Source organism: Tripterygium wilfordii, chromosome 16, assembly GCF_013401445.1.
Source record: "Tripterygium wilfordii isolate XIE 37 chromosome 16, ASM1340144v1, whole genome shotgun sequence".
NCBI classification, from domain to species: domain Eukaryota; kingdom Viridiplantae; phylum Streptophyta; class Magnoliopsida; order Celastrales; family Celastraceae; genus Tripterygium; species Tripterygium wilfordii.
This window is the reverse complement of record NC_052247.1, coordinates 6,427,099-6,450,292: the sequence shown is the minus strand read 5'-3', so window position 1 is coordinate 6,450,292 and position 23,194 is coordinate 6,427,099. Positions and strand designations below refer to the sequence as shown.

Genomic DNA, 23,194 nt, shown 5'->3' with positions numbered 1-23,194 from the left:
TACTTACAACCTGAAAAATAAAAAATTTAAAAAGAAAGCTAAGTACACAATTAAACTAAACTAATCCCCGGCAACGGCGCCAAAAACTTGATGTAATAATTCTCGCAAGTGCACAAGAGTCCACGAATAGTACAATGTATGCAAGTACGAGGTCGATCCCACGGAGACTAGTTAATCTAATTAATGTACCTAACTTGATGAATGATTGAGATTTTGGGAAAAGAAGAAGAATGATTGATGTAAATAAATTAAAATAAAAACAAAGAAATAAAATTCAGATTTATTATCCAATAAGAAAAGAACACTAGGGCAATGATTTCACCTAGTAATCCTATCACAAGCATCCAATTAACAAACACACAATTATGGTTCTGATTCAAGGGTTGATTCTTTCTTAAATATGTTGGTTCGTTCGTTCGCCGTGCCAACAAATATTATTAACAATGGATTAATCCTGTTCGGTTCGCAGTTTTTAACCCAAGGCTAACAACTCATTACGATCTAAAGAACTATAACAACCAATCAATCCCCTAAACCTTGTTCATGGCAGTCGACAATTGATTTCCTTAATTCTAGTTCCACTAAGACACGTGAATTCGGTTCGTTCCTTAGTCCTAGCTAGATGAATCTAATTGAGCATTCAATTGGTGGCCAATCAACCAAACAAACAATAGATTATAAGCATAGAAATTAAAGACAAGAATCATGAACCAAAATTATGCATTCAATTGATTGAAGTACTTGCAATAATCATACTAGGCTACATCAAGCCCTAGCAAAGAAGTTTAGCTACTCATGTTATAAGAACACAAGAAAACTAAATATGAGAACGTCATGAATCAAGAACAAGAACAAAGAGAAAAGCTAGAGACAAGAACAAGAACAAAAGCTAGAGAATGTGGCTCTCCAATTCGTGTTTTCTATTGTGCTAGAGGACTCCCTTTTATAGTGACAAAAGCTTCCTTCAATCAATGCCAATTCCAAATCATTCTCTGATTTCCTTCTCTCAATCTGATTCGGTTTTCCTTGTTTCCTTATTTCTTGCCAAAGTATTTCCTTCAACTTCACACCAAAGCTTTCTTTTATTTATTTCCTTCCTTCTCTCTTTCTTGATCTGCAAGTATTCTTCATTCCTTATTTGTATTGGATTCATCTCAAAGCAAGCATTGAACATGGGTTTATCTGATGGGCTTAAAGAAGCCTTTTTTACTTTTGTACAAATTAATCTGCAATCCAAAATTAAGAGTATTTATGTAATATCCATGTCCATTCAAATAAATAGAGACAAAAATAAATGTAAAAGTGAGGTATAAAAATATATAAAATATATTACGATCACGGAACAAGGATGCATTTTTCAAGAATCGAATGGAGAAATCACAACCTCCTCCACGTTTGTCTGGAGAAGAAGTTTTGGCACGAGTCTGGAACTTTCCAATGATTACTGAGACAGGACCATTATCATTGCCGGGATATGGCCAAGATCATAACTGGACAAAAAAGAGCATCTTCTGGGATCTGCCTGATTGGCGCAACAATATTATACGAAATAACCTCGATGTCATGCATATTGAGAAGAACGTGTTTGATAATGTTTTCAATACGTGTATGGATGTTAAGGGAAAAACAAAGGATAATGCTAAGTCCTGACTAGATCTTTCACATTATTGTAAACGCAGAGCTTTAGAGTTGGTGGAGTATGACAATGGTAAATCTTTCAAGCCGAAAGCACAATTTTGCCTCAACATGGAGCAAAGAAGAGCTGTTTGTTCTTGGGTTTCCAGTTTGAAGTTACCAGACGGTTATGCATCAAACCTAGGCAGGTGCGTAGATATGAGAGAAGGAAAGCTGTTTGGGATGAAAAGTCATGACTGTCATGTTTTCATGCAGCGGCTGCTTTCGATTGCATTTCGGGCATTGCCCGAGTCCATTTGGGCTACACTTACTGAGTTGAGTCACTTCTTTAGAGAGATATGTTCGACTACATTGCGAGTGAGTCAATTGAGCATTATGGAGGACAACATTCCTGTGATCCTTTGCAAGTTGGAGCGTATATTTCCCCCATCATTCTTTGACTCGATGGAACATCTACTGATACATCTACCATTCGAAGCAAGGATGGGTGGACCAGTACAATACAGATGGATGTATCCTTTTGAAAGGTATTCTTTAATTCATATTCCATTTATAATATAAATTATTATATTTATTGACACGTTTCAATGAAATTTTATACTAGGTTCCTCCACTTCCTAAAGAAAAAGTTAAAAATAAAGCTCGTGTAGACGGATCTATTTGTGAAGCATATATAGTCGAAGAGACGTCGACATTTGCTTCGTATTATTTTGAACCACATGTGAGCTCTAGACGAACCAGAGTACCTAGAAATGATGATTGGGGTACATCCAACCAGGAAGTCCCTATAATTTCAATATTCAATCAACCTGGTCGTCTTATTGGTATTGTCGGTAAGCGATACCTCACCGACAGAGAGTACAATGCTGCAACATTGTACGTGTTTTTGAATTGTGATATTGTCCAACCATTTATAGAGTAAGCTATAATTACTTTTGCTGTAATTTGTAAAGTAATTATATTTAATGTGACCATAACGGATGTCACTAATTTGTATATGTGTTGTAGCTTGTATACAGATTTTGTGTGAGCATCAATACCTACGTTGAATGACGATGCAGTTGATTATCAGATTGAGATAGGTTTTGCATCATGATTCAGACAATACGTAAGTAGCGATTTAATATAATAACATCACACTTTTTTATTTAATTACGGAAATATAAGCTGACGAACTTATTATTTTTCATGATGAAGGTCCATGATCCACAAAATAGGATAACTGATGAAACAGTACGAAATATAGCATATGGACCGTTGAGAAGGGTTGAGATGTGGCATACATATTATGTCAATGGATACAAATTCGACACCGATGCGTGGAGCGAAGGCAAGTCAACAATCAACAGTGGTGTATGCATGCGGGGAACCGATTATGGACAATCGGAAAATGACTACTATGGAAGACTTAAAGAGATTGTACAATTCGAATTCCCAGGACAACCGATAAAGAAAATTGTTCTCTTTAATTGTGAATGGTTTGACCCAACTCCTAATCGAGGTACGCGAATCAATAAACATTATGGACTTGTTGAGGTTAAACGTAAAGGAAGGTACAAAAATTTTGATCCATTTATAATAGCACAACAAGCAGAGCAAGTCTACTTTGCTCCTTATCCAGAAGGGATACGTGATCGAGCAGATTGGTGGGCCGTGATTAAAACAAAAGCCAGAAGCACAATTACTACACCATCAGCACAGGTAGATGATGCCTTCCAAGATAATGAAGTTTCAGTTGAGCCAGTTGCAGTAGACACTGACCAACTAAATTCTCTAGTCAATAATGCTGCTGAACCTGAAGAAGTACAAGTAGAAAACTCTACAAGGCAACTCTTGGTTGAGGAAGATACTGATGATGACGAATTTGAATCTTATGATTCGGATACAGAAGAAGAGCTCGAAGACTATGATTAATGTAATAAAAAGATTAACAACATTTATGTAAAAAAGTTATTAATGTATTTGATTTTTGATTTACTATATATTATATTTGCTAAAAAATTTATTACTATAGATATTAACGGGCCATTAAGTATTTGCTATATATTGTATATGTAATTAATATAAAATATTGTATACGTAATTAATAGAAAATGTTTACTAATTCAGTTAAATAGTGACGGAATAGCGATTTCCGTCACTAAATAATTTAAATAGTGACAGACCTTGCCATTCCGTCACTAAATATTTTAAGTAGTGACAGAATTTTACTTTCCGTCACTAATTAAATTGAGTTTAATAGTGACGGAATAGTGATTTCCGTCACTAATTAATTTAAATAGTGACGGAATTTTACATTCCGTCACTAATTAAATTTGAGATCAACCCAGCGGTTCATTTGGTATTCTGAAATCTCAAATACCCTAATTTTATCAGATTGCGAAATGCCCTCCGTTGTCGCTTACCTCCGATTTATACGTTTCCCTTCTCTAGATCTCAAGTGGAGGACTGCAGCTACTGACCAGAGACTCGCTGCTCCCACTGCATTCGCACCTCCACCACTGCCAAGAGAGTCGTTTAGACGCATACCGCTGCCACTTGTGCCGCCGCTGCCACCATTGCATGCAGTGTCGACCAATTCAACAATGTAAGTCTACCTTACCTCTTCTTCCTCTCTCCTCTCTATCTCTAACTCTAACTATGCCACAGCTGCCATCATTTTTTCTTTGGGTTGTTCCTTTTCTTTTTTTTCTTTTTTTTAATCTGTAGTTAAGATTTATCTCTTTGTTTGTCTAAATTACTTGCAAATCTTGTTCATATTGAATTTGTAGCTACAATATTTTTAATGTTTTAATGGTAGATGTCTGGTGATCCTTCGAGCGAGCATAATCTTACTCCATCGGGTCGAGGACGTCGTCGACTTATCCGTGGTGGAGGTAGTAGAGTGTCAGCGGGTCAAGAATCCTCTCACACCACAACCTCATCCCCTTCATCTGTCAATTCGATGCTGCCACCCATAATGTCACCTCCTCAGCTATATCCTGAGATATGAGCACCGGATCCATTATCGCCCCTTTCCCCAACGACCCAAAACACTCCTCGCTTGCCCAATACCCCACCTGCACCCACGTCCCACATCTCGACGATGGACACGCAGTCTGCCGGAGGCTCCACTTCCCGACAAATTCCATCAACCAATTCTGAAGGCAACAAAACATGGATACGACCATATTCAGACTCTGGGTAAGTGCATTGCTCCTTAATCTTATTTTCTATACATTAATTATAGAAACTTATATGTCACTAATATTTTCTTATTTTTATTTGTTAGATTTGAGCCATCTAGTGTTCACAGGACAATGAGTACAATCATTAAGGGCAAGTTCGAGCATCCCGTGAACACATGGAGGAGTGTTCCTAACGACGTCAAGGAACTTTATTTTCAAGAGTTCACGGTAAGTATAAATTGAAGTACCTTACATAAATTGTATAATTGTTTGTGTTTGCCAATTTTATTGACTGGAATATGAACAAAACAGGTAAACATAAATGAGCCATGAAGTGTATGACTATAAGTTGTCAGTTGTTCATATAGAAAAAGCACCAGAAGTGAGCTTTAAATGGTTTGTGTTTGTTTCCTCTGCTTTGGAATTTCCAACCTACCTATTAACATGAAGTATTTGTAAAATGTTTGAGCACCAGAAGTGAGCTTTAAATGGTTTGTGTTTGTTTTCTATGCTTTGGAATTTCCAACCTACCTGTTAACATGAAGTATTTACAAAATGTTTGTGATATTGGAATAGGCTAAGTACTGCTGTTGTTGAGTGTTTGAACTTATGCAAAATATAGAGAACATTATAGTATTTGATGAATTTCTTTTGATGGCCCAATTGGGAGAATTGGATCGGAGATGTCACTACTTATAGAAGCAGCTTACATAACTTGCATAAATGATTGTCTAGTAGCTGCAAAGAAAATTTTCTATACGAAGCAGTAACGTATTTTTTGTGGGACGTACTTTTGCCTATGAAGATGTGGCACTTGTTTAAGAGTTTGGAGAGATTAAATCTGACATAAATGACCATAAGAAGGTCTTGATGTTCTGTGGATACAAATGATCAATTGGTCACTTTATATAAGTCTTTTGCTGCCTTCTATGTAGTTATATTGATAAAAAAGAAGTTTGAAAATCAGACAAACCATTTTATTTTCATATGTTGTTCTGTTCAATTGGCTTATTTATTTTTTGCAGATTGTTATATCTATTTGGAGCTGTTGTAGTTGGCACGCTTGGTATTGTGGTTGATTATCCAATGATCTCACTTATTTCTTTCTTCAAAAGCTCATACTAGTATGTGGACTCAGAACTGCAATGGATAAATTAAGCTACTACTTTTTTTTTGTATGGGATTATATCATGGTACACACCGGTTAGATTGGGTTTTAATAAATGATTTTTTTGTTGCATTATATAATTTGTTTGGAAAATGGTTCAGTTGACCAGTGCATTTTTTTGTTGTTGTGGAGCTTTGGTGTTATTCAATAGGAGTTGTTTTGTTGCCATGCCGCCTAAGTTTGCAATGACTCAATGCCAATTATTATATTTTTAATTTATATATGTTTACAGAAGAGATTTAAGTGGGATCCCGCCGACGATTGTGCAATAAGGAAAGTATGGAATAAAAAGAATGGAGAATTATTACGGGGAATGATGGAGAAGGTTCGAAATAAGGAAGACAAAGGTGTGTGGATTGAAGAGGGAGCAAGAGCTGAACTTGAAAAGCTTTGGGTGGAACCAGCTTATGTGAGGAAAAGAGAGAAGGCAAAGATGAATCGAGCATCTGAGATTGGCGGGTGCTTAAATACCGGTGGCTCTATTCCACACACTGATTATTATAAGAAAATTGGTAAATTTTATAATTTTAAATCAAGTTTATGTTTTAAATTGTTTATTTGCTTTAATTCCAAAATTAACTTGTCTATTTTAACTTCATTGTAGGAAAAAGAATAGGGTCGGAAACCCACTCGGGCGGAGGTATTTCGTCGAACCCATCTGAAAAAGAGCACTCAACAATTTGTTGAAAATCGAGCAGCTGCAACTTATGTAAGTATTATAAATTTTATTAAAATTGAAAATTAATGATATTTAAATCATATGATTATATTTGATATTATTACTTTTTTTAATATTGATACAGGATGAGTTCAACATGTTGAAGGAAGCTCAATCTAGTCAAGCATCGGCATCTGGAGAGTCATCTTTTGAGCTACTGGATGATGACTCATTATTCCTGAATGCGGCTAGAGGCGTTAATAGTAAAGGTCGAATCTATGGGTTTGGACAAGATGCGCGTCTTTTGCGCTGTTCATCTTCCTTCGGTGGAACATCTGCATCACAACCAAATTATTTCCAACAGGAGATGGAGGATCGCGTGGCCCGGATGAACTCCGAGTTACAGGATCAGTTTGCAGATCAGCAAAATACGATCAGTACATTACGAGAGGAGTTGCAGTTTTCTAAGCAATCCTCGGAGACGCAAAGTCAAATGATGCAGCAACAAGGTCGGAGGTTGGAGGAGCAAGACCAGATGATTCAACATCAAAATCGACAGATGCAACATCAAACTCGAATGATGCAGGAGATCTTCGCCCGGTTTGGGATGCAACCACCCTGTGATACCCCTGATGATGATTGCGAGGATGATGGGCGCACTTCTAATGAGGAGTAGATTTTAGAGGGTTTTTTGGCATTTTCAAAAGTGTAACAAACTTTTATGTAAATTATTTGGGGTATATTTTTATTGCTTGTTAAATATATTTATATTAATCAAATTGTTTTATTAATTTTTGGAATAAAAATATTATAATACAGAAATAAGATATTTAAATTTTAAAAAATTAAAATAAAAAAGAAATAATTGTTAATAATAAATAGTGATGGTAATTCCACATAATTCCTTTGCAAAAAATAAAAACTAAATATTTATAACAAAGTTACATCTATTAGCGACGGACATTTTTGTCACTAAAGGGTTAATTAATTAATTAATAAATAATTAGTTATTTTCTATTTAGTGACGGATACTTCCGTCGCTATATACTAAAATAACTAATAATTTATAAATGAAAATATTAAATGGTGAGGAATGGTGACGGAAATTTTCGTCACTAATTTTAAATTTTTTATTTTTTATTATATTTTTCGGGAAGCATTTTCCGTCACAAACTCCGTCACAAAGTATTTCCGTCACAAATAAATCGTCGCTGAAACCGTCACAGATTCCTTCACTTATTTTCGTCGCAAAATACCGTCACAAATTTTTTGCGATGAGGGTTTTAGTGACGGGAAAAAATCCGTCACTGATTCCGTCACAAAAATGAATAGCGACGGAATTTAGTTGTTTTGCGAGGGAATTTTCAGTCACAAAACATGCATTTTCTTGTAGTGTACCATGTGCTGCCTTGGTTTGTGGATGGATTTGAGCGCCTTGGTTATGGGTAGCGTAGGTTTTGGTTAGTTGGAATTTTTGCATATTTATTTCGTATAGACATAATAAATGCTATTTTTTTTCAACTTGATGCGAGTTGGATTTTGTTTATTTTGGAATTCAATAACGTTATTTAGAGGATTTTGCATTGGAATTGTTGTTTAGGGATATTTTGATAATTTCGTAGACCCCTCCGGGATTGGTCGTTGCACTTTCGGACCTTGACATTTGGCTTTATTAAAGTACAAGTATGGGCAATTTGACATTTGGTTTTATTAAAATACAAGCATGGGTAATTAAATCAGGTAAGAGAGGACAATTTTGTCATTTTGTTAGGTAAAGTTTAAATAAAAAAAATGAATAGGGATAAGAAGGGGGATCATCGCCTCTCCTCTTAATATATATAAAAGATTCAAAAAAAAAAAAAAGAAGATAAGGAGGAGGTCACAGCCTCATCGCTTCCCCATTTTATATTAATCAGAGATCCAAAATAAAGTAGGATAAAAATAAAAAGAAAAAGAAGATGAATTCTTTCTTGTATCTTCGAGAAAACTGAGAGAGTGCGAGAGAGGCAGAGTTGGAGTCATGGCAGAGAAGCTGAAGTCTTATCCGAGTATTTCTTCAACATGAGAGGCCCAAGTGCCAAATATTTGGCCGGAAGGAACCAAGAGGGGCTAGGCAAGAATTGACTTAATGTGAATGATACCTAAATTAAACTACTTTTTTTTCACTGAGTGAATGTTTTCAGTGAACGTTTAAGACTATTAGTTGTATTTGAAGCCTGAATTTCCTATATGATATTGCTCTGGTTGGAAAAATGGTTTGAAAAGCTTGGAAATTGATATTGCAAAGCTTTATACAAGTTGGTTTTATATTTTGTATTAGATATTGTGGAGATTTGTACAAGCTGATTTTATATCCTGGTATGGGTTCCATATAAATGATTATCTTAGTAAAAAGAGTTATTTGAAAGGGGCATGGAGTTCGATATTGAAAGGTTTAGCCCAAAGCTTATTTCATATCCAGTATTTGAATATTTTTCTTGACTTATATTGACATGGATTTTAGAGGCCATTGTGACACTTGTATTCAAGTATGGCATAGACAGAGTACGGGTTAACAGAGATTTTTTGGACCACATTTGCTGTACATATAGTCTTTCGGGATGGAGTGAGTATTTGTATTGTCTATGTGCGTATGACCAGATATATGAGATTGTATTCGCATTGGATCTTATCCATCCCCACGTGTGTTAGATTGATATGAGTTGTCCATGGTCAAATTATGGTATTTTGATATACAATGTATGTTGAAATACGTGAGATTGCAGATAATTCTTTATATGGTATATTTGGAATATTCGATATCATGGGTTTTCATTGGAATATTCGGTTTCACAAGTTTTTTTACTTCATGTTGTAAATGGTTGGATGACATGTTTGAAAATCATTATGGCAGCACTATACTTATATTTATTTCAAATTTCATATTAGTTTTTAAATTATATCTCTCACTGAGTCACGGGGCTCTGCAAGGTAACACTTTTATGTTTTAAAATATATTTTCAGATTGAGGCTATACCGCCCGTATGGGAATCAATGAGCACCGCATGCAGGGTTGTCCACATGGAGCAAATATGATATTTGTAGGGTATTTATATTGTACTTTTGGTATTTTATGAAATATGATTGTGTGTAAGTGGATTAATAAAGTATACGTGTATGGAAATCTGGGATAGGTGTTACAGAGGGCATCTAAATCACCATGCTTGAGCAGAATAGCGTACGCAAGTGCACCAAAAGTCTCAATAAAAACCATAGAAGCAGAATTCCTCGCTGCTAAAAGTGTAGGATACAACAACAATCATATCATCCAAGGCTGATGGACCAAGATGCATTAAAAAGTCTTGAAAGTCATTCTGACTTTCACATCTAGCTAAAAGGAAAAATGTCACAAGGAAACATGTAATCAATTGGAAGTGATTAGTCGCTGTTTATAAATCTCTTAGGAAATATATAGAGATAATTGAGGGAAAGTGCAAATGCATCTAACAAGTGTGTTTGTTTGTAGGGATATTATCTAGGGAAGCTCAGTGATGTGCTAATTATATACATATAATTATACATCATTTTACATGCAATCTTGAATTGTTTAGAGTCAATTTAGGATTGATATTGCTTAAGAAGTCGTTAGTTGCACATTTTAGGTGTTGGGGCACATATTGAAGAGAAGGAGCTAGATCAAATCAAAATCAAGCCAATTATGAGACAGAGCTAAAGTCAGATCGATCGGAGCCCTTTTTGAGGAAGTTGTTGTCTAGCTCGAGAAAAAGTCCGATCGATCGGACATCAATTCCGATCGATCAAAGATTGCCCAAAGTCGTGGTTTTGTAGATCTATCTTCCCAAAATTACCCCAAACTCAAGTGGGACCAGTCGAAACGACAGAAGTTTGTCTTGTAAACGACATATGGGTTTGGGGAGGTATAAAAGGGTAGATTTTTAGGGTTTTAGGGATTTTGGAATAATTCTTGAGAAGTTAGGGTTTTGGAAGAATTTGGTAGCAGTCATTGGAGCTTGAGCAAAGGGGATTCAGGGGTTTCTCTTTATTTCTCTCCTGTTCTTGTGTTTAATGACTACTATTTTGGATCTTGTTTTGTATTTGATGTTTGTGAGGAACTAATCCTCTAACTAGGGGTTCTAATGGAACCCCTCTTTGAAGATTGAATGAAGTAAATCCATTGTTCTTGAATCTCTCTCTATTTTATTGCTTTCAAATGCTTGATCACCATTTCGATGATATTATGCCTGGATTGAGACCGGAAGGAGATACCTAGGGTTGCAAGAATCTATAGAGAACATAGGTTGCATGAACCATAGGAATATAGGTTTATGACTTATGCAATTGCTAAATGATTTTCATCGCTCTTAATAGGTTTTTGATATATTAATCCGATTGTTAGGAATAACATGGAGTTGTATTGAAAATACTTTCAACGTGTCTAGGAATAGAACATTGAATAGGTTGGGAAATCAGTTGTCAACATTAGGATTGAGAATTGGGGATTAATGGGTTAATGGAGTTCAAATGGATAAGAGGAGGTGAAATTAGGAACCTTAGTGCTTAACTCTCTTGAAAACTCACTTTCATGTTTGTTTGTTTGGTTAATTAAATCACTTGTGAATATGTTAATTAGCTGTTAATCTCTTTAAATACTTGCTTTAGTCATAGATAAATCAAACCCAAACATTTCGCTTTCCCATTTTAGTGTGATTCTTGCTTAGATTGATACTTGATTGAATTTGCCAAAATCTCTGTGGGACGATACTCTACTCATACACTTTATTACTTTTACGACTAGTACACTTGCTAGTAACAACGCAACAAGTTTTGGTGTTGTTGCCGCGGATTGAGCCAATTTTGATTTTTATTGATTTAGGTTAATTAATTGTACTAATTTGGTTTTTACTTTTCTTCGCAGAAAATTATTTTCTCTTATACGAGTTTGGGGAGAAGGACTCTTACCGGGATTTAGTAACTCTAGATCCGAAGATTGAGAGAGCTCTCCGCCAACTTAGACGAGAACAACCAAGTAATCTATTGGAAGGCATGGGGGATAACTTGAATGGAAGGAATGGTGTTGAGCCCTTTCGGGGCAATGGCTTGAATGATAGGGATGCGATTGGTGGAGGTGTTAACAATGCAAATGGTGGGAATGGAGCTAATGAGGTAGATGGGCATCCTAGGCAAAATAACCCTTTTACTTTGGAGGAATGTGCTAGGCCGACTTGGGATACCACTCCTTCTAGTATCCGGTATCCTCATATCAATTCTAACCACTTTGAGATGAAGTCGGCCATCATTACTATGATCTCCAACTCCGTTGTATTTTATGACCTTCCTCACGATGAGCCAAATGTGCACATTGCTTCATTCTTGCACTCTTTTGATATTAATGACGCTTCACGCGATGCAGTTCTATTGAGGTTGTTTCCATTCTCTTTGAGGGATAAAGTAAAAGCATGGTGATGTCACTTCCCCCAACTCTATTACTATTGGGATGTGTAACGCCCCAACCCGAGATGCGTTACTTTTGGTATCCTCTTAATCAATCTCCTAATTAATTCAATCATTAGATCACCCAAAAATTTCGACAGCACCCCATAATACGGAGGATGCCAACCTGGAGTAACATGCAGCAATTTCACAAATATATTCACAACCTAGGCAGGGCCTTTGGCCATCTAACAATTCATATCACAATTTAAATTCTCAATTCTAAGCAGGGCCTCAGGCCACCTAACAATCATAGCATCAATCAATTCTCACATCTAAGCAGGGCCTCAGGCCACCTAATAGTCACACATAATTTCTCCACACAACAACATATATAATCAACATCCAGCACAAATAGCAATCCAGTAAACATAAGAAATCGTAGGGACACGAAGTCCACAAACCCGGTTCGGGAGTCCCGATCACACGGAGTACCCTCCCTATCATCCATCCCATCATCGAATAGGGATATCACACAATGTCTCAACTAAGAAACATATATACGATAAAATAATAATGACATATATCAAAGTTTAGAACTATCTAGTCCTATCACTCTCCAGGGGTCCATCCATGTCACGCACCCTCCTCCTGATCCACGACCCTGGTACTGGAACTAGACTCACCTGCGAGGAGGGAATAGGAGAAAGAAAAGGGTGAGCGAAAGGCCCAGTAGGGAATAATAAAGAGTAAGTGAATAACATAAAGCTGAAATCTTAAAGAAAGGCACGAATGCAACAATATGATAGGTAACATCATGTACACCAACACAAGTAAATAATCACACCATACGAGATCCTAACTTGGCCCACCGGCATCCCTATACATATCGGGACCCTAAACAGCCTAACGGCATCATCGCATGGTGTTTCGAGCACATGTGAAATCCTGATACAGCCCACCGACATTCTCGTACTTATGGGAACCCTGAATGGCCCAACGACATTCCACATTTCACATCAATCACAACTAGGAGATACACAGGTCCATACCCGACATCTACCATGCAACTACAATGCATGTCCAACATGGTTATGCAATCGGGTATTTATACATCCTATATATATACATATATATATATATATACTACTACATGATGCATGTTCAAGAGTAATTCATGCTCAATGGAAGATTGAACAAGTAGGGTATGCAATATAATTCAAATCATACAATAAGGATATCACAAAGTGGGGTTGTTCTCCCTTAGGTGCAATTAAGGCGAGAACCAATTTATAATGAACATTGGGAAAGAGCAACATTCGTAATAGGTTAACATAATCAAGAGAATAACGAAGGTGGAATTTCCCTACCTCGCACTCTAAAAATTAGCTATGTAAATCAATACTCAACCTTGACTTTTCCCGGCCTCAACCAACCTATTATTCGATAAACCCATCCTCCAATCAATATACAAACAGCTTCAATTGCACATATCTAACAAAAATTAATCCAATAAATCAAGAATTCATTACCTTCTCTTACCCAAAACTTCCCAAATTCTTGAACTTCACCTACTCAAGCTTGCTACTCCAATCCATAATAAAATCTAGCAATACAACCATAAACAAGTCTAAATCAACCTATTAGATCACTAATTTCATCTAATTTGAAGAATTTCTCCCAAATCTACAAAACCCATGAAACCCTAGAATCCCAAATCACCCAATCTTTAAATACTAGCTTTTAGGTTTAAGAAACTTACCAAGGTTGTAGAAACAAGTAGAGGGAAGGGATTCAAGCTTCCTTTAGGCCTCAAATGATGTAGGAACCCATAGATTTGAGTTTGGGTTCAAACCTTGAAAGATTAGAACAAAGAGAGGGATTTAAGAATACGTAAGCTAGAGAGAGAAGTTAGGAATCAAACTTGAAACAACTTGAAAGAGGGTAATCTTACCTTGGTTGATGATCTTAGATTGATGGGAGGGAGGAAATTTGAAAGAAAATGAGGTTTAGGGTTTGTTTAGGTTGGGTATTTTGAAAAAAATCGTGAAAATGGGTGTTTTAAACCAATTTCGGGGTGCAGATTTAAGGAGGTGTCCGGACACCTCAATAGGTGTCCGGACACCTATGCCTAAAAATCTCCCTTTTCTTCTATATCTGTCCGGACGGTTTTTAAAAACCGTCCGGACGGTTACCTCTGTAGTAAAAAATTTCAGTTTTAAAACCACTCGTACACCCCCCAAATCACTCGCTATTAATTTCTAATGATTATATATATATATACATACTCAACACGTGTTTTTCATACCTAATTTCTAAAAGAAATGAAGTTCGGGATATTACAGGATGAGCTATCGGAGTAATTTTTATCTAAATTATTCCCTTCGGCGAAAGCGGTTCAAATCTGGAATGATATTATGACTTTTTCCCAATTTGATCTTGAATCTATCTATGAAGCTTGGGAAAGGTTCAAAGCTATCTTGAGGAGTTGTCCAAATCATGGGCTTGTGGATTTGATCGTTTATCAAGCTTTCTATACCAAATTGAGCGGGTCGACGAGGCAAATGTTAGATGCAGTGGTAGGTGGCTCTTTCATGACAAAATCCCAACAGGAGGCCTGTTTGTTGCTTGACAAAGTTGCTAAGACAAACAACTCTTGGCCTATGGAGAGGCTTCCACAAAGGTAAGGTAAGGGCAACTCAAGGGAAGGTGAAATGATGGCTGCCATAAATGCCTTGACTAAACAAATACATACCTTGGCTATAAGCTCTTCTCAAGGAATGCAAGGAGTGCAAGTGGTTGCAAGGGTTTCCAAATGTTCGTTGCGACTATTGTAGTGGTGCTCACCAAAATGGAGAATGTCTTATTGCTACTTCTTCAAATTCAATGGAGTAAGCAAATGCAATTGGAAGAGGCAACTAGAATAGGCCAAGAAATGATCCCTATTCCAATTTTTATAATCCGGGGTTTAGGAATCACCCCAACTTTTCTTCGAGCAATAACCAAAATGTGCAGAATCCTTCACAACAATTCCAACCCCAAGAGAAGAAGAGAGATGTGGAGGAGATGTTTGCCAAGATGGTCGAAAGTATGAAGGGACTAGCTAACAACACAAATAACTTTATTAGAAAGACTGATTTCGTCCTACAAACTCAAGCATCTTTGATTCAGAATCAAGGAGCTTCCATTAAAAATCTTGAGGTGCAAATGGGGCAACTAGCCAATGTATTATCGGCTAGAGAAAAAGGTGGACTATCTAGCCAAATGGAGGTGAATCCAAAGGGAAAATATCATTGTTATGCCATCACTCTTTGGAATGGGAATTTAATGAAAACTGCTATGGATCTTGATGCTGAAAAGCGCAAAAGTTGAAAGATGCAGAGTTGCAGAAAGAAGGAGCAAAGAAAGAGTTACAAAGTCAAGATCCGATCAATCGAACACCACTCTCGATTGATCGGGATCTACCAGAAGATAAGATTGGAGAACCAGAGGCTAAATCCGATTGATCGGACCCCATCCCGATCGATCGATACAATGAAAAAACAATAGAAAATCTTGAAAAAGGGACGAAAGGCAGTAATGTGCAGCCCTGATTGGTGGTTGAAATGGATTGGCCTAATAGCTCATTGCTAGCACCTCCAGTCAAGGCATATGTGCCTCCAATTCCTTTTTCGCAGAGGTTGAAAAACACCAAGAAGGACTTTCAATTTTCCAAGTTCCTTAAGGTGTTCAAGAAGTTGTAGATAAACATAACTTTTGTGGAGGCATTGAAGCAAATGCCTAGCTACACAAAATTGATGAAGGAAATTCTTTCTAAGAAGTGGAAAATGAAGGAGTATGAGAGCGTACAATTGATGGAGGAGTGTAGTGCAATAGTGCAACAAAAACTCCCAATCAAAAGAACAAATCCGGGAAGTTTCACCATTCCTTACACTATTGGAAGCACGTTGATTGAAAGGGCGCTATGTGATTTGGGTGCGAGTATCAATTTAATGCCACTATCTATAGCCAAGCACATTGGCTTGCATGAAATTAGCCCTACTATAATGTCTCTTGTTATGACAGATCGCTCTATCAAGTATCCCCGTGGTGTTATTGAGGATGTTCTTGTCAAGGTGGACAAATTGGTTTTTCCTATGGACTTTGTTATTCTTGATATGGAGGAGGACTCTACTACTCTAATTATTTTGGGCGACCTTTCTTGAGTACGTTGAGAACTCTCATTGATGTGAAAAAATGAACTTTTATGTTGAGAATTATGGATGAACAAGTCATATTCAAGGTGCTTGAGCCCACCAAATACCCTAAAGATGGAGAATCTTGTTTCCAAATAGATACGATGGATCATATCTAGGCTAGCACTTATGCCATAACTTCGTGCCAAGACCCTCTTGAGACTTGCTTGGTGAATGAGGATGCTCTAGAGGGTGGTGATGATGTGATGGAGCTTATGAATTATCTAGAGTCTATGAAGGAGGCTAAATCAAAAGGATTCCAGAAATTCGAACCTCTTGGTGTATTACCTTCTAGACCTCAACTGAGTATTGTGGAAGCTCCTAAGAGTGTTGAGAGAGCATAAAATGGCATTGGGGTTGAAAATAATGGATATTAGGGGAATTAGCCCCTCTATGTGCATGCATCGTATATTAATGGAAGAGGACTACAAATCTTCGGTGGAACATCAACGTGAACTCAACCCAATATGAAAGAAGTGGTAAAGGCTGAAATTCTAAAACTAGTTGATGCTGGAATTATTTACCCCATTTCGAATAGTTCTTGGGTGAGTCCGGTACAAGTTGTGCCAAAGAAAGGTGGGATCACTGTGGCAAAAAATGAGAAGAACGAGTTAATTCCTACCCGAACTACCACCGGTTGGCGAGTTTGCATCGACTATAGAAAGCTCAACAATGCCACTCGAAAGGATCTCTTTCCCTTGCCTTTCATTGATCAACTGCTAGAGAGGCTTGCGGGGCATTCTTATTATTGTTTCCTTGCTGGTTATTCAGGGTACAATCAAATCCCCATTACTCTGGAAGACTGATAGGTATGATAATACCTATTGTTTTTGGTAGAAATCTCCCCTTCTTAGGCTTCCTTTTGATAAATAATGGGTGTATTTATATGTTGATTTGTATTTTGATAGGTTGATTGCGGTTTGGATGAAAAGCGGCGGAAAAGGGGCTGAATTGAAGAAAATGTCCACCGACCTTCGTGTGTTAAAATGGTCATAACTTTCTGCCAAATTATTGGAATGGAGTGAAACAAAATGCATTGGAAACTAGACATCTCAAGCTTTCCGTAGACTCTAAAATCAATCAAATCGAAGGTCATATGGAGAAGTTATGGTCGTTTGAAGATTCCAAGGGCAGATCCAGAGATTTTGGTGAAGAAGTGTGCCTAGGCGAGGTGCGCCTAGGCGTACTATTTATGCACGCCCAGAATCATTCCATCCACCCAGTCCAGTAAGCATTGACTTGAAGATAACTCAAAATATGAGCTTGCGCCTAGGCGTGAATACAACACGCCTAGGCGCACAAAACAGCTTTTGGGCCAGCTTTAATTCGCGATTTGCCCTAGCCGCAAGGGGACTTTTGACACTTCGAACAGATTTTCTGGAGAGCGAAAACAGAGGGGAAAGGTGATTCTTGGAGGTAGGAGGAGAGATTCTTCAGCTCAACTTGGATCTTCTCAACTCATTGGGTTTATTCATGCTTTTCTTATCTATCTTCTTTTGTTTTTCTCTTCCTATGTGTAACTAAACTACTTGTACCAAGGCTAGGATGAAGCCTTGGGTTGAATGATTTGTATTTGACTTTGATTCACATATATAATAGTCGATTAATGGGTATAAATCTTGTGTTTCTGTGCTGGATTGTAGATTCTTCATACTCCTTGTCTTTGATCACCACTTAGGGTTTGAATGAAATTGTTTGTTGAATCTACTTAGATGGTAAAATGTCAAGTAGGTTATGCTTCATGAAACTCATGATTATGAATGCGTCTCCCTTTAATTAGGTGACGATTTGTATGAACCCTTATCTCCATGGAACTTCATTAATTCCTATGCATGTTTAGACCAATAGGATGGCTAAAATGTGTAGTAACATCCAACCTAGACCAATGAGATGGCTAGTAATTGATTTTAGGGAGATTTGACCTAGGTGCGCTAGTACCGACCTAGGTACGGGTTCGTTATTCCCGGATTGCTATTGATGTGTGTGAATCGGTTTTGTTGCAAATCAGTGACCCTTGGTTGATTCCGAAGCCTTGGTGCTTCTTTCTCATCTTGAATCTTATTCCATTTCTTTTAGCTTGTTTAGTTATAAATTGCATTAGCTTGATTTGCATCCTTATTCCAAGAAAACACCAAAAATATTTTACTGTTTGCTTGTCCTTAGTTAATTACTGAACCAAACAAACTTGAGTTGATCTTTACTTTGTTTGCATTGTCCATACATACATACAAGTATACTTTTGGATTAGATATAACTCCGTCCCTGTGGATTCGACCCTTGCTTATCATTGTACTGTAGTAGCCGACTAGTACACTTGCTAGTAAGGTTAATTTAGACCCAACAAAGACCAAGAAAAGACTACTTTCACTTGCCCTTTTGGCACTTTTGCCTATAAAAGGATGCCATTCGGCTTATGCAATACACCAGCTACTTTTCAGCGGTGTATGATGAGCATCTTCTCTGATATGGTGGAGCACACAATTGAGGTATTTATGGATGATTTCTCTGTTTTTGGTTTATCATTTGATTCTTGTTTGAAGAATTTGTGCATGGTGCTTGAAAGATGTGAAGTGACCAATCTAGTACTGAATTGGGAGAAATGCCACTTCATGGTGCAAGAAGGAATAGTCTTGGGATACCAAATCTCTCAAAAGGGCATTGAGGTGGATAGAGCTAAAATTGATACCATTGAGAAACTCCCTCCACCAACGTTGGTTAAAGAGGTGACAAGTTTCTTGGGGCACGTGGATTTTTATAGGCAATTCATCAAGGATTTTTCAAAAATCACCAAGCCTTTGTGTGAATTATTATTGAAAGATACCAAATTCCACTTCACCAAAGAATGCTTGGAAGCCCATACTACTCTCAAGGAGAAACTTACTATAGCCCCTATCATCAATTATCCGGATTGGAAGGTCCCCTTTGAGCTAATGTGTGATGCTAGCGACTATGCTATGGGGGAGGTTCTTGGAGAAAGAAAGAACAAAATTCTGCATGTGATTTACTATGCTAGCTGCTAAATGATGCTCAACTAAATTACACCACAATGGAGAAAGAACTCTTGGCGGTTGTCTTTGCCCTTGACAAGTTTCGTTCGTACTTGATTGGCTCCAAAGTGATTGTATACACCGATCACGTGGCTTTGAGGTAATTATTGACGAAAAAAAGAAGCCAAGCCAAGGTTGATTAGATGGGTACTTCTTTTATAAGAATTTGACTTAGAGATACGAGACAAGAAGGGATCCGAAAACGTGGTGGCAGATCACTTGTCTATATTACTTGAAGGCCAGGAGGAGGCCACTATCCCCATTAAAGAGACATTCCTGGATGAACAATTATTTGCTATTCATTCCTCTCCAACTCCTTGGTATGCCGACTATGTGAATTTTTTGGCCAAAGAGATTCTTCCTCCGGACTTATCCCATCATCAAAAGAAGAGGTTTCTCCATCTTGTCTACTTCTATTTTTGGGATGAACCCTTATTGTGGAAACATTGTGCGGACCAAGTTATAAAGAGGTGTGTGGCGGAAGAGGAAATGGCAATCCAATTTCTATTGGCCTACCTTGTTCAAGGATGCCCACTCTTTTGTTCTTGCGTGTGATGATTGTCAAAGGATGGGGAATATCTCTAACCGGAATCAAATGCCTTTGACAAATATTCTTGAAGTGGAGCTTTTTGACGTGTGGGCAATGATTTCATGGGACCTTTCCCCAAATCCTTGAACAACCAATATATTCTTATGGCGGTGGATTATGTCTCCAAGTGGGTGGAAGCGATTGTCTTACCGACTAATGATTCTAAAGGAGTGCTAAAGTTCTTGAAGAAAAATATTTTCACAAGGTTTGAGACTCCCCGAGCCATTATTAGTGATGCAGGCATTCATTTTTACAATCGACAATTCAACACCCTACTTGCCAAGTATGTAATTACTCACAAAGTTGCCACTCCTTATCATCTTCAAATGAGTGGGCAAGTTGAGACCTCCAATAAAGAGTTAAATAAAATTTTAGAAAAGACGGTTGGGTCCTCACGGAAGGATTGGGTTTTGAAGTTAGATGATGCATTATGGGCCTACTAGACTGCATTCAAAACTCCTATTGGTATGTCCCTTTTCCAGTTGGTTTTTGGGAAGGCTTGTCACCTCCCAGTTGAATTAGAACACAAATTCTTTTGGGCTATCAAATTCTTAAACTTTGATTGGGCATCCGTGGGAGACAAACGTGCATTACAATTGAATGAGTTGGAAGAGTTACGCCTTGAGGCTTACGAGAATGCCAAAATCTATAAGGAGAAGACAAAGAAATGGCATGATAGCCGCATTATGCGCAAAGAATTCCACGTTGGGTAATCGGTGTTGCTATTAAACTCTCGTCTTCATTTATTTCCCGTGAAGTTAAAGTCGAGATGGTCGGGTCCTTTTACTATTACCGCGGTTTTCCCTCACAGAGCCATTGAGATCCAACATAGTGAATCAGGGACCACCTTTAAGGTGAATGGGGCAAAGATTGAAGCCCTATTTTGAAGCTGAATTTTCTGGTGGGAAGGATTCTCTTCCTGTCCAAGATCCACAATGAGGAAACAAGAAGTCAGGCCATTGACTATAAATTAGGCGCTTGTTGGGAGGCAACCCAATCGGCGTAACTTCGTTCCCTCTTTCAATTTATTTTCTTTGTTCTCATGTATATATTTGTTTTTATTTGTTTGAGTACTGCCTGGATTGTTGTTGAGCTAAATTATACAGGTGAGCAGCTATTTTGCAAATTTTGATCTAGAGACAAAGTCCGATCGATCGGACTTTTGGTCCAATCGATCGACTCAGGTAAGCAAAATCTACCCGTGGCTAATTTCGTTCGATCGAGACACAACCCAATTGATCAAAATCGTGGGCCAGGGTTTTTAAACACCCCAGCCCACGTCGTACTTCTTCTCTCTCATTCTTACCTCTCTTCTTCTCTCCCGCATCACCACCTCAGAGTTTATCTCCCTCACCTCTCTCTCACTGAAATCACACACTCTCTTGTCGTCAGTCCAGATTTCATGCAGCTTAGGTACCTTCGACCCGCTTTCTTCTTATTTAAATTTGAGACTGCGTGCTGCCAATTGAAGAATCAAAAGTGTGGGGGTTCGATTTTGTCTGGGAGATAAATTGGTTGATGGCAGTTTTAGGTCTTGAATTTGGGCTTCATAAACAGTGCACACAAATTGTTTCATAAAATGCCTCCTCTAAGAATTCCAACCTATAAATCATTTTTGCTTGCATATGTTGGCTTGTGAACTGTTAGTGAAGATAGGTCAACTGATTTAAGGTGGTGTTGTCTCAAAATACTTCCAAAACACCTCTGTGTTATACTGCGCACACAACTTGTTTGACGAAATACTCCTACCATGAAATCTAGTTCTGAAAGTCAAAGTGCTTGCATATTTTGAACTATGGATGTTGTGTGCTCTAATGTGCAAGAAATTGAGGTGTCTTTTACTTCCCATTGCTGAGGAAAATCTATGTTTTGCACGGTGCACTAAAGGTGTTCAATAAAAGCTTGACACAATCTACACCTGCCTAAACCTTTTTGCAGGTTAAGATTGTTACCATGCCCACTGCTATAATCTTTTCATCTCTTATTGATCATGTGACTGCCAATTCTATGTTGTTGACACATCAGTATATGATAGGGATGGTTTTTGAAGATTGGTAATTGATATATAATTGTGGTTTGTGAGTCCTCTCTTGAGTCTCCATACTCAACATGTATTAGCTTTTGCGCTGAATTTTTATGTGTGACTTGTCTTTTGTAGGAAATGGGGATACGCAAAGCATAAGACGAGTCCACTTCAACAACATCTTTCAAACCTCGGAAGACACGTGCGACTATCATTACACCACTAGCCATCCTTCCACCACTGCTTGTCCTATGTTCGTGGGATCCCAATGATGTATTCCAAAGAGCCAAGCTTGAGTCCGGGATGGTGATTGATATCCAGATTATGAATGAGCACACCAACTCGTGGGCTTGCCAATATCTTGAGCGCGCACACCTCAATTTTCTTTAGGAGGTGAATCTTCGTCTTGACACCCATGATCGGATAGTGCGCCATTTCTACAGATCTTTGAAAGAGTTGCCCCTACCAAAGGGCATTGTGAGTCTACCCCGATATTCAGTAAGAGTGCCCCATCTGTTGCTGACATTTGTGATTGCTTGCATTATCCATCTTCATATTCAGTGGATCTTCCTATGGGCCGACCATCTGATGCCACACATCCTAAGATGTTCCTGGCGCTAGTTCCTGATGCCACTACACGCACCAATGCTAAAGTTCTCACACGTGGCATCATTCCTTTGAGGAAGTGGATAGTTGATGATATGCTCCGACATAATTTATGGCCGCACGACCACATGCAAGAGCGGCGACATGAGATTCTAGTGCTTTTATTCTATATTCATAATGAGTGTTGGTTCGATGTTGGCACCTACTACATGTTAGCTATTATGCGGTGTCGTACTGAGGTGGAGTCCGACAAGAAAAAGGGGATTTTCTTTCCTCGCGTTATCTCTCGTCTCCTCCGGCGTTTAGGCGTCCTGTTACCCGCATATGGGGATGATTGTGCACCCATGACTACTATGACATTGACTTCTTAGCACAAGAAAGTGGGTCACTTACCTCCTGTTTCTCCTCCAGCTGACGATCCACCCTTTGATATGTCTCATTCTGACGAGCAGACAGATCCTAATGCCCTATCTTCTTCTACAGCTCCTCCGCATGTTCTCACTCTTGAGGAGCGTTTTGAGGCATTCCAGCTTGAGACGAGACATGCTTTGATTGCTATTCTGAGCAGTAGGGAGAGATAATTTCCTTACTTTGCCAGTTACTGCTTAGAGCATTCCAACACCAGCACCACCTGCG

General features: G+C 38.1%; 1 protein-coding gene across 1 annotated transcript; it reads left to right on the top strand.

Annotated features, from left to right (window-relative positions):
• The first annotated feature begins 15,663 nt into the window (after positions 1-15,663).
• Positions 15,664-16,263, top strand: LOC119980734. The gene is made up of 2 exons (XM_038823529.1): positions 15,664-15,783; positions 15,832-16,263. The coding sequence occupies exons 1-2, from the start codon at positions 15,664-15,666 to the stop codon at positions 16,261-16,263; spliced, it is 552 nt and encodes a 183-aa protein (XP_038679457.1).
• The last annotated feature ends 6,931 nt before the right edge of the window (positions 16,264-23,194 follow it).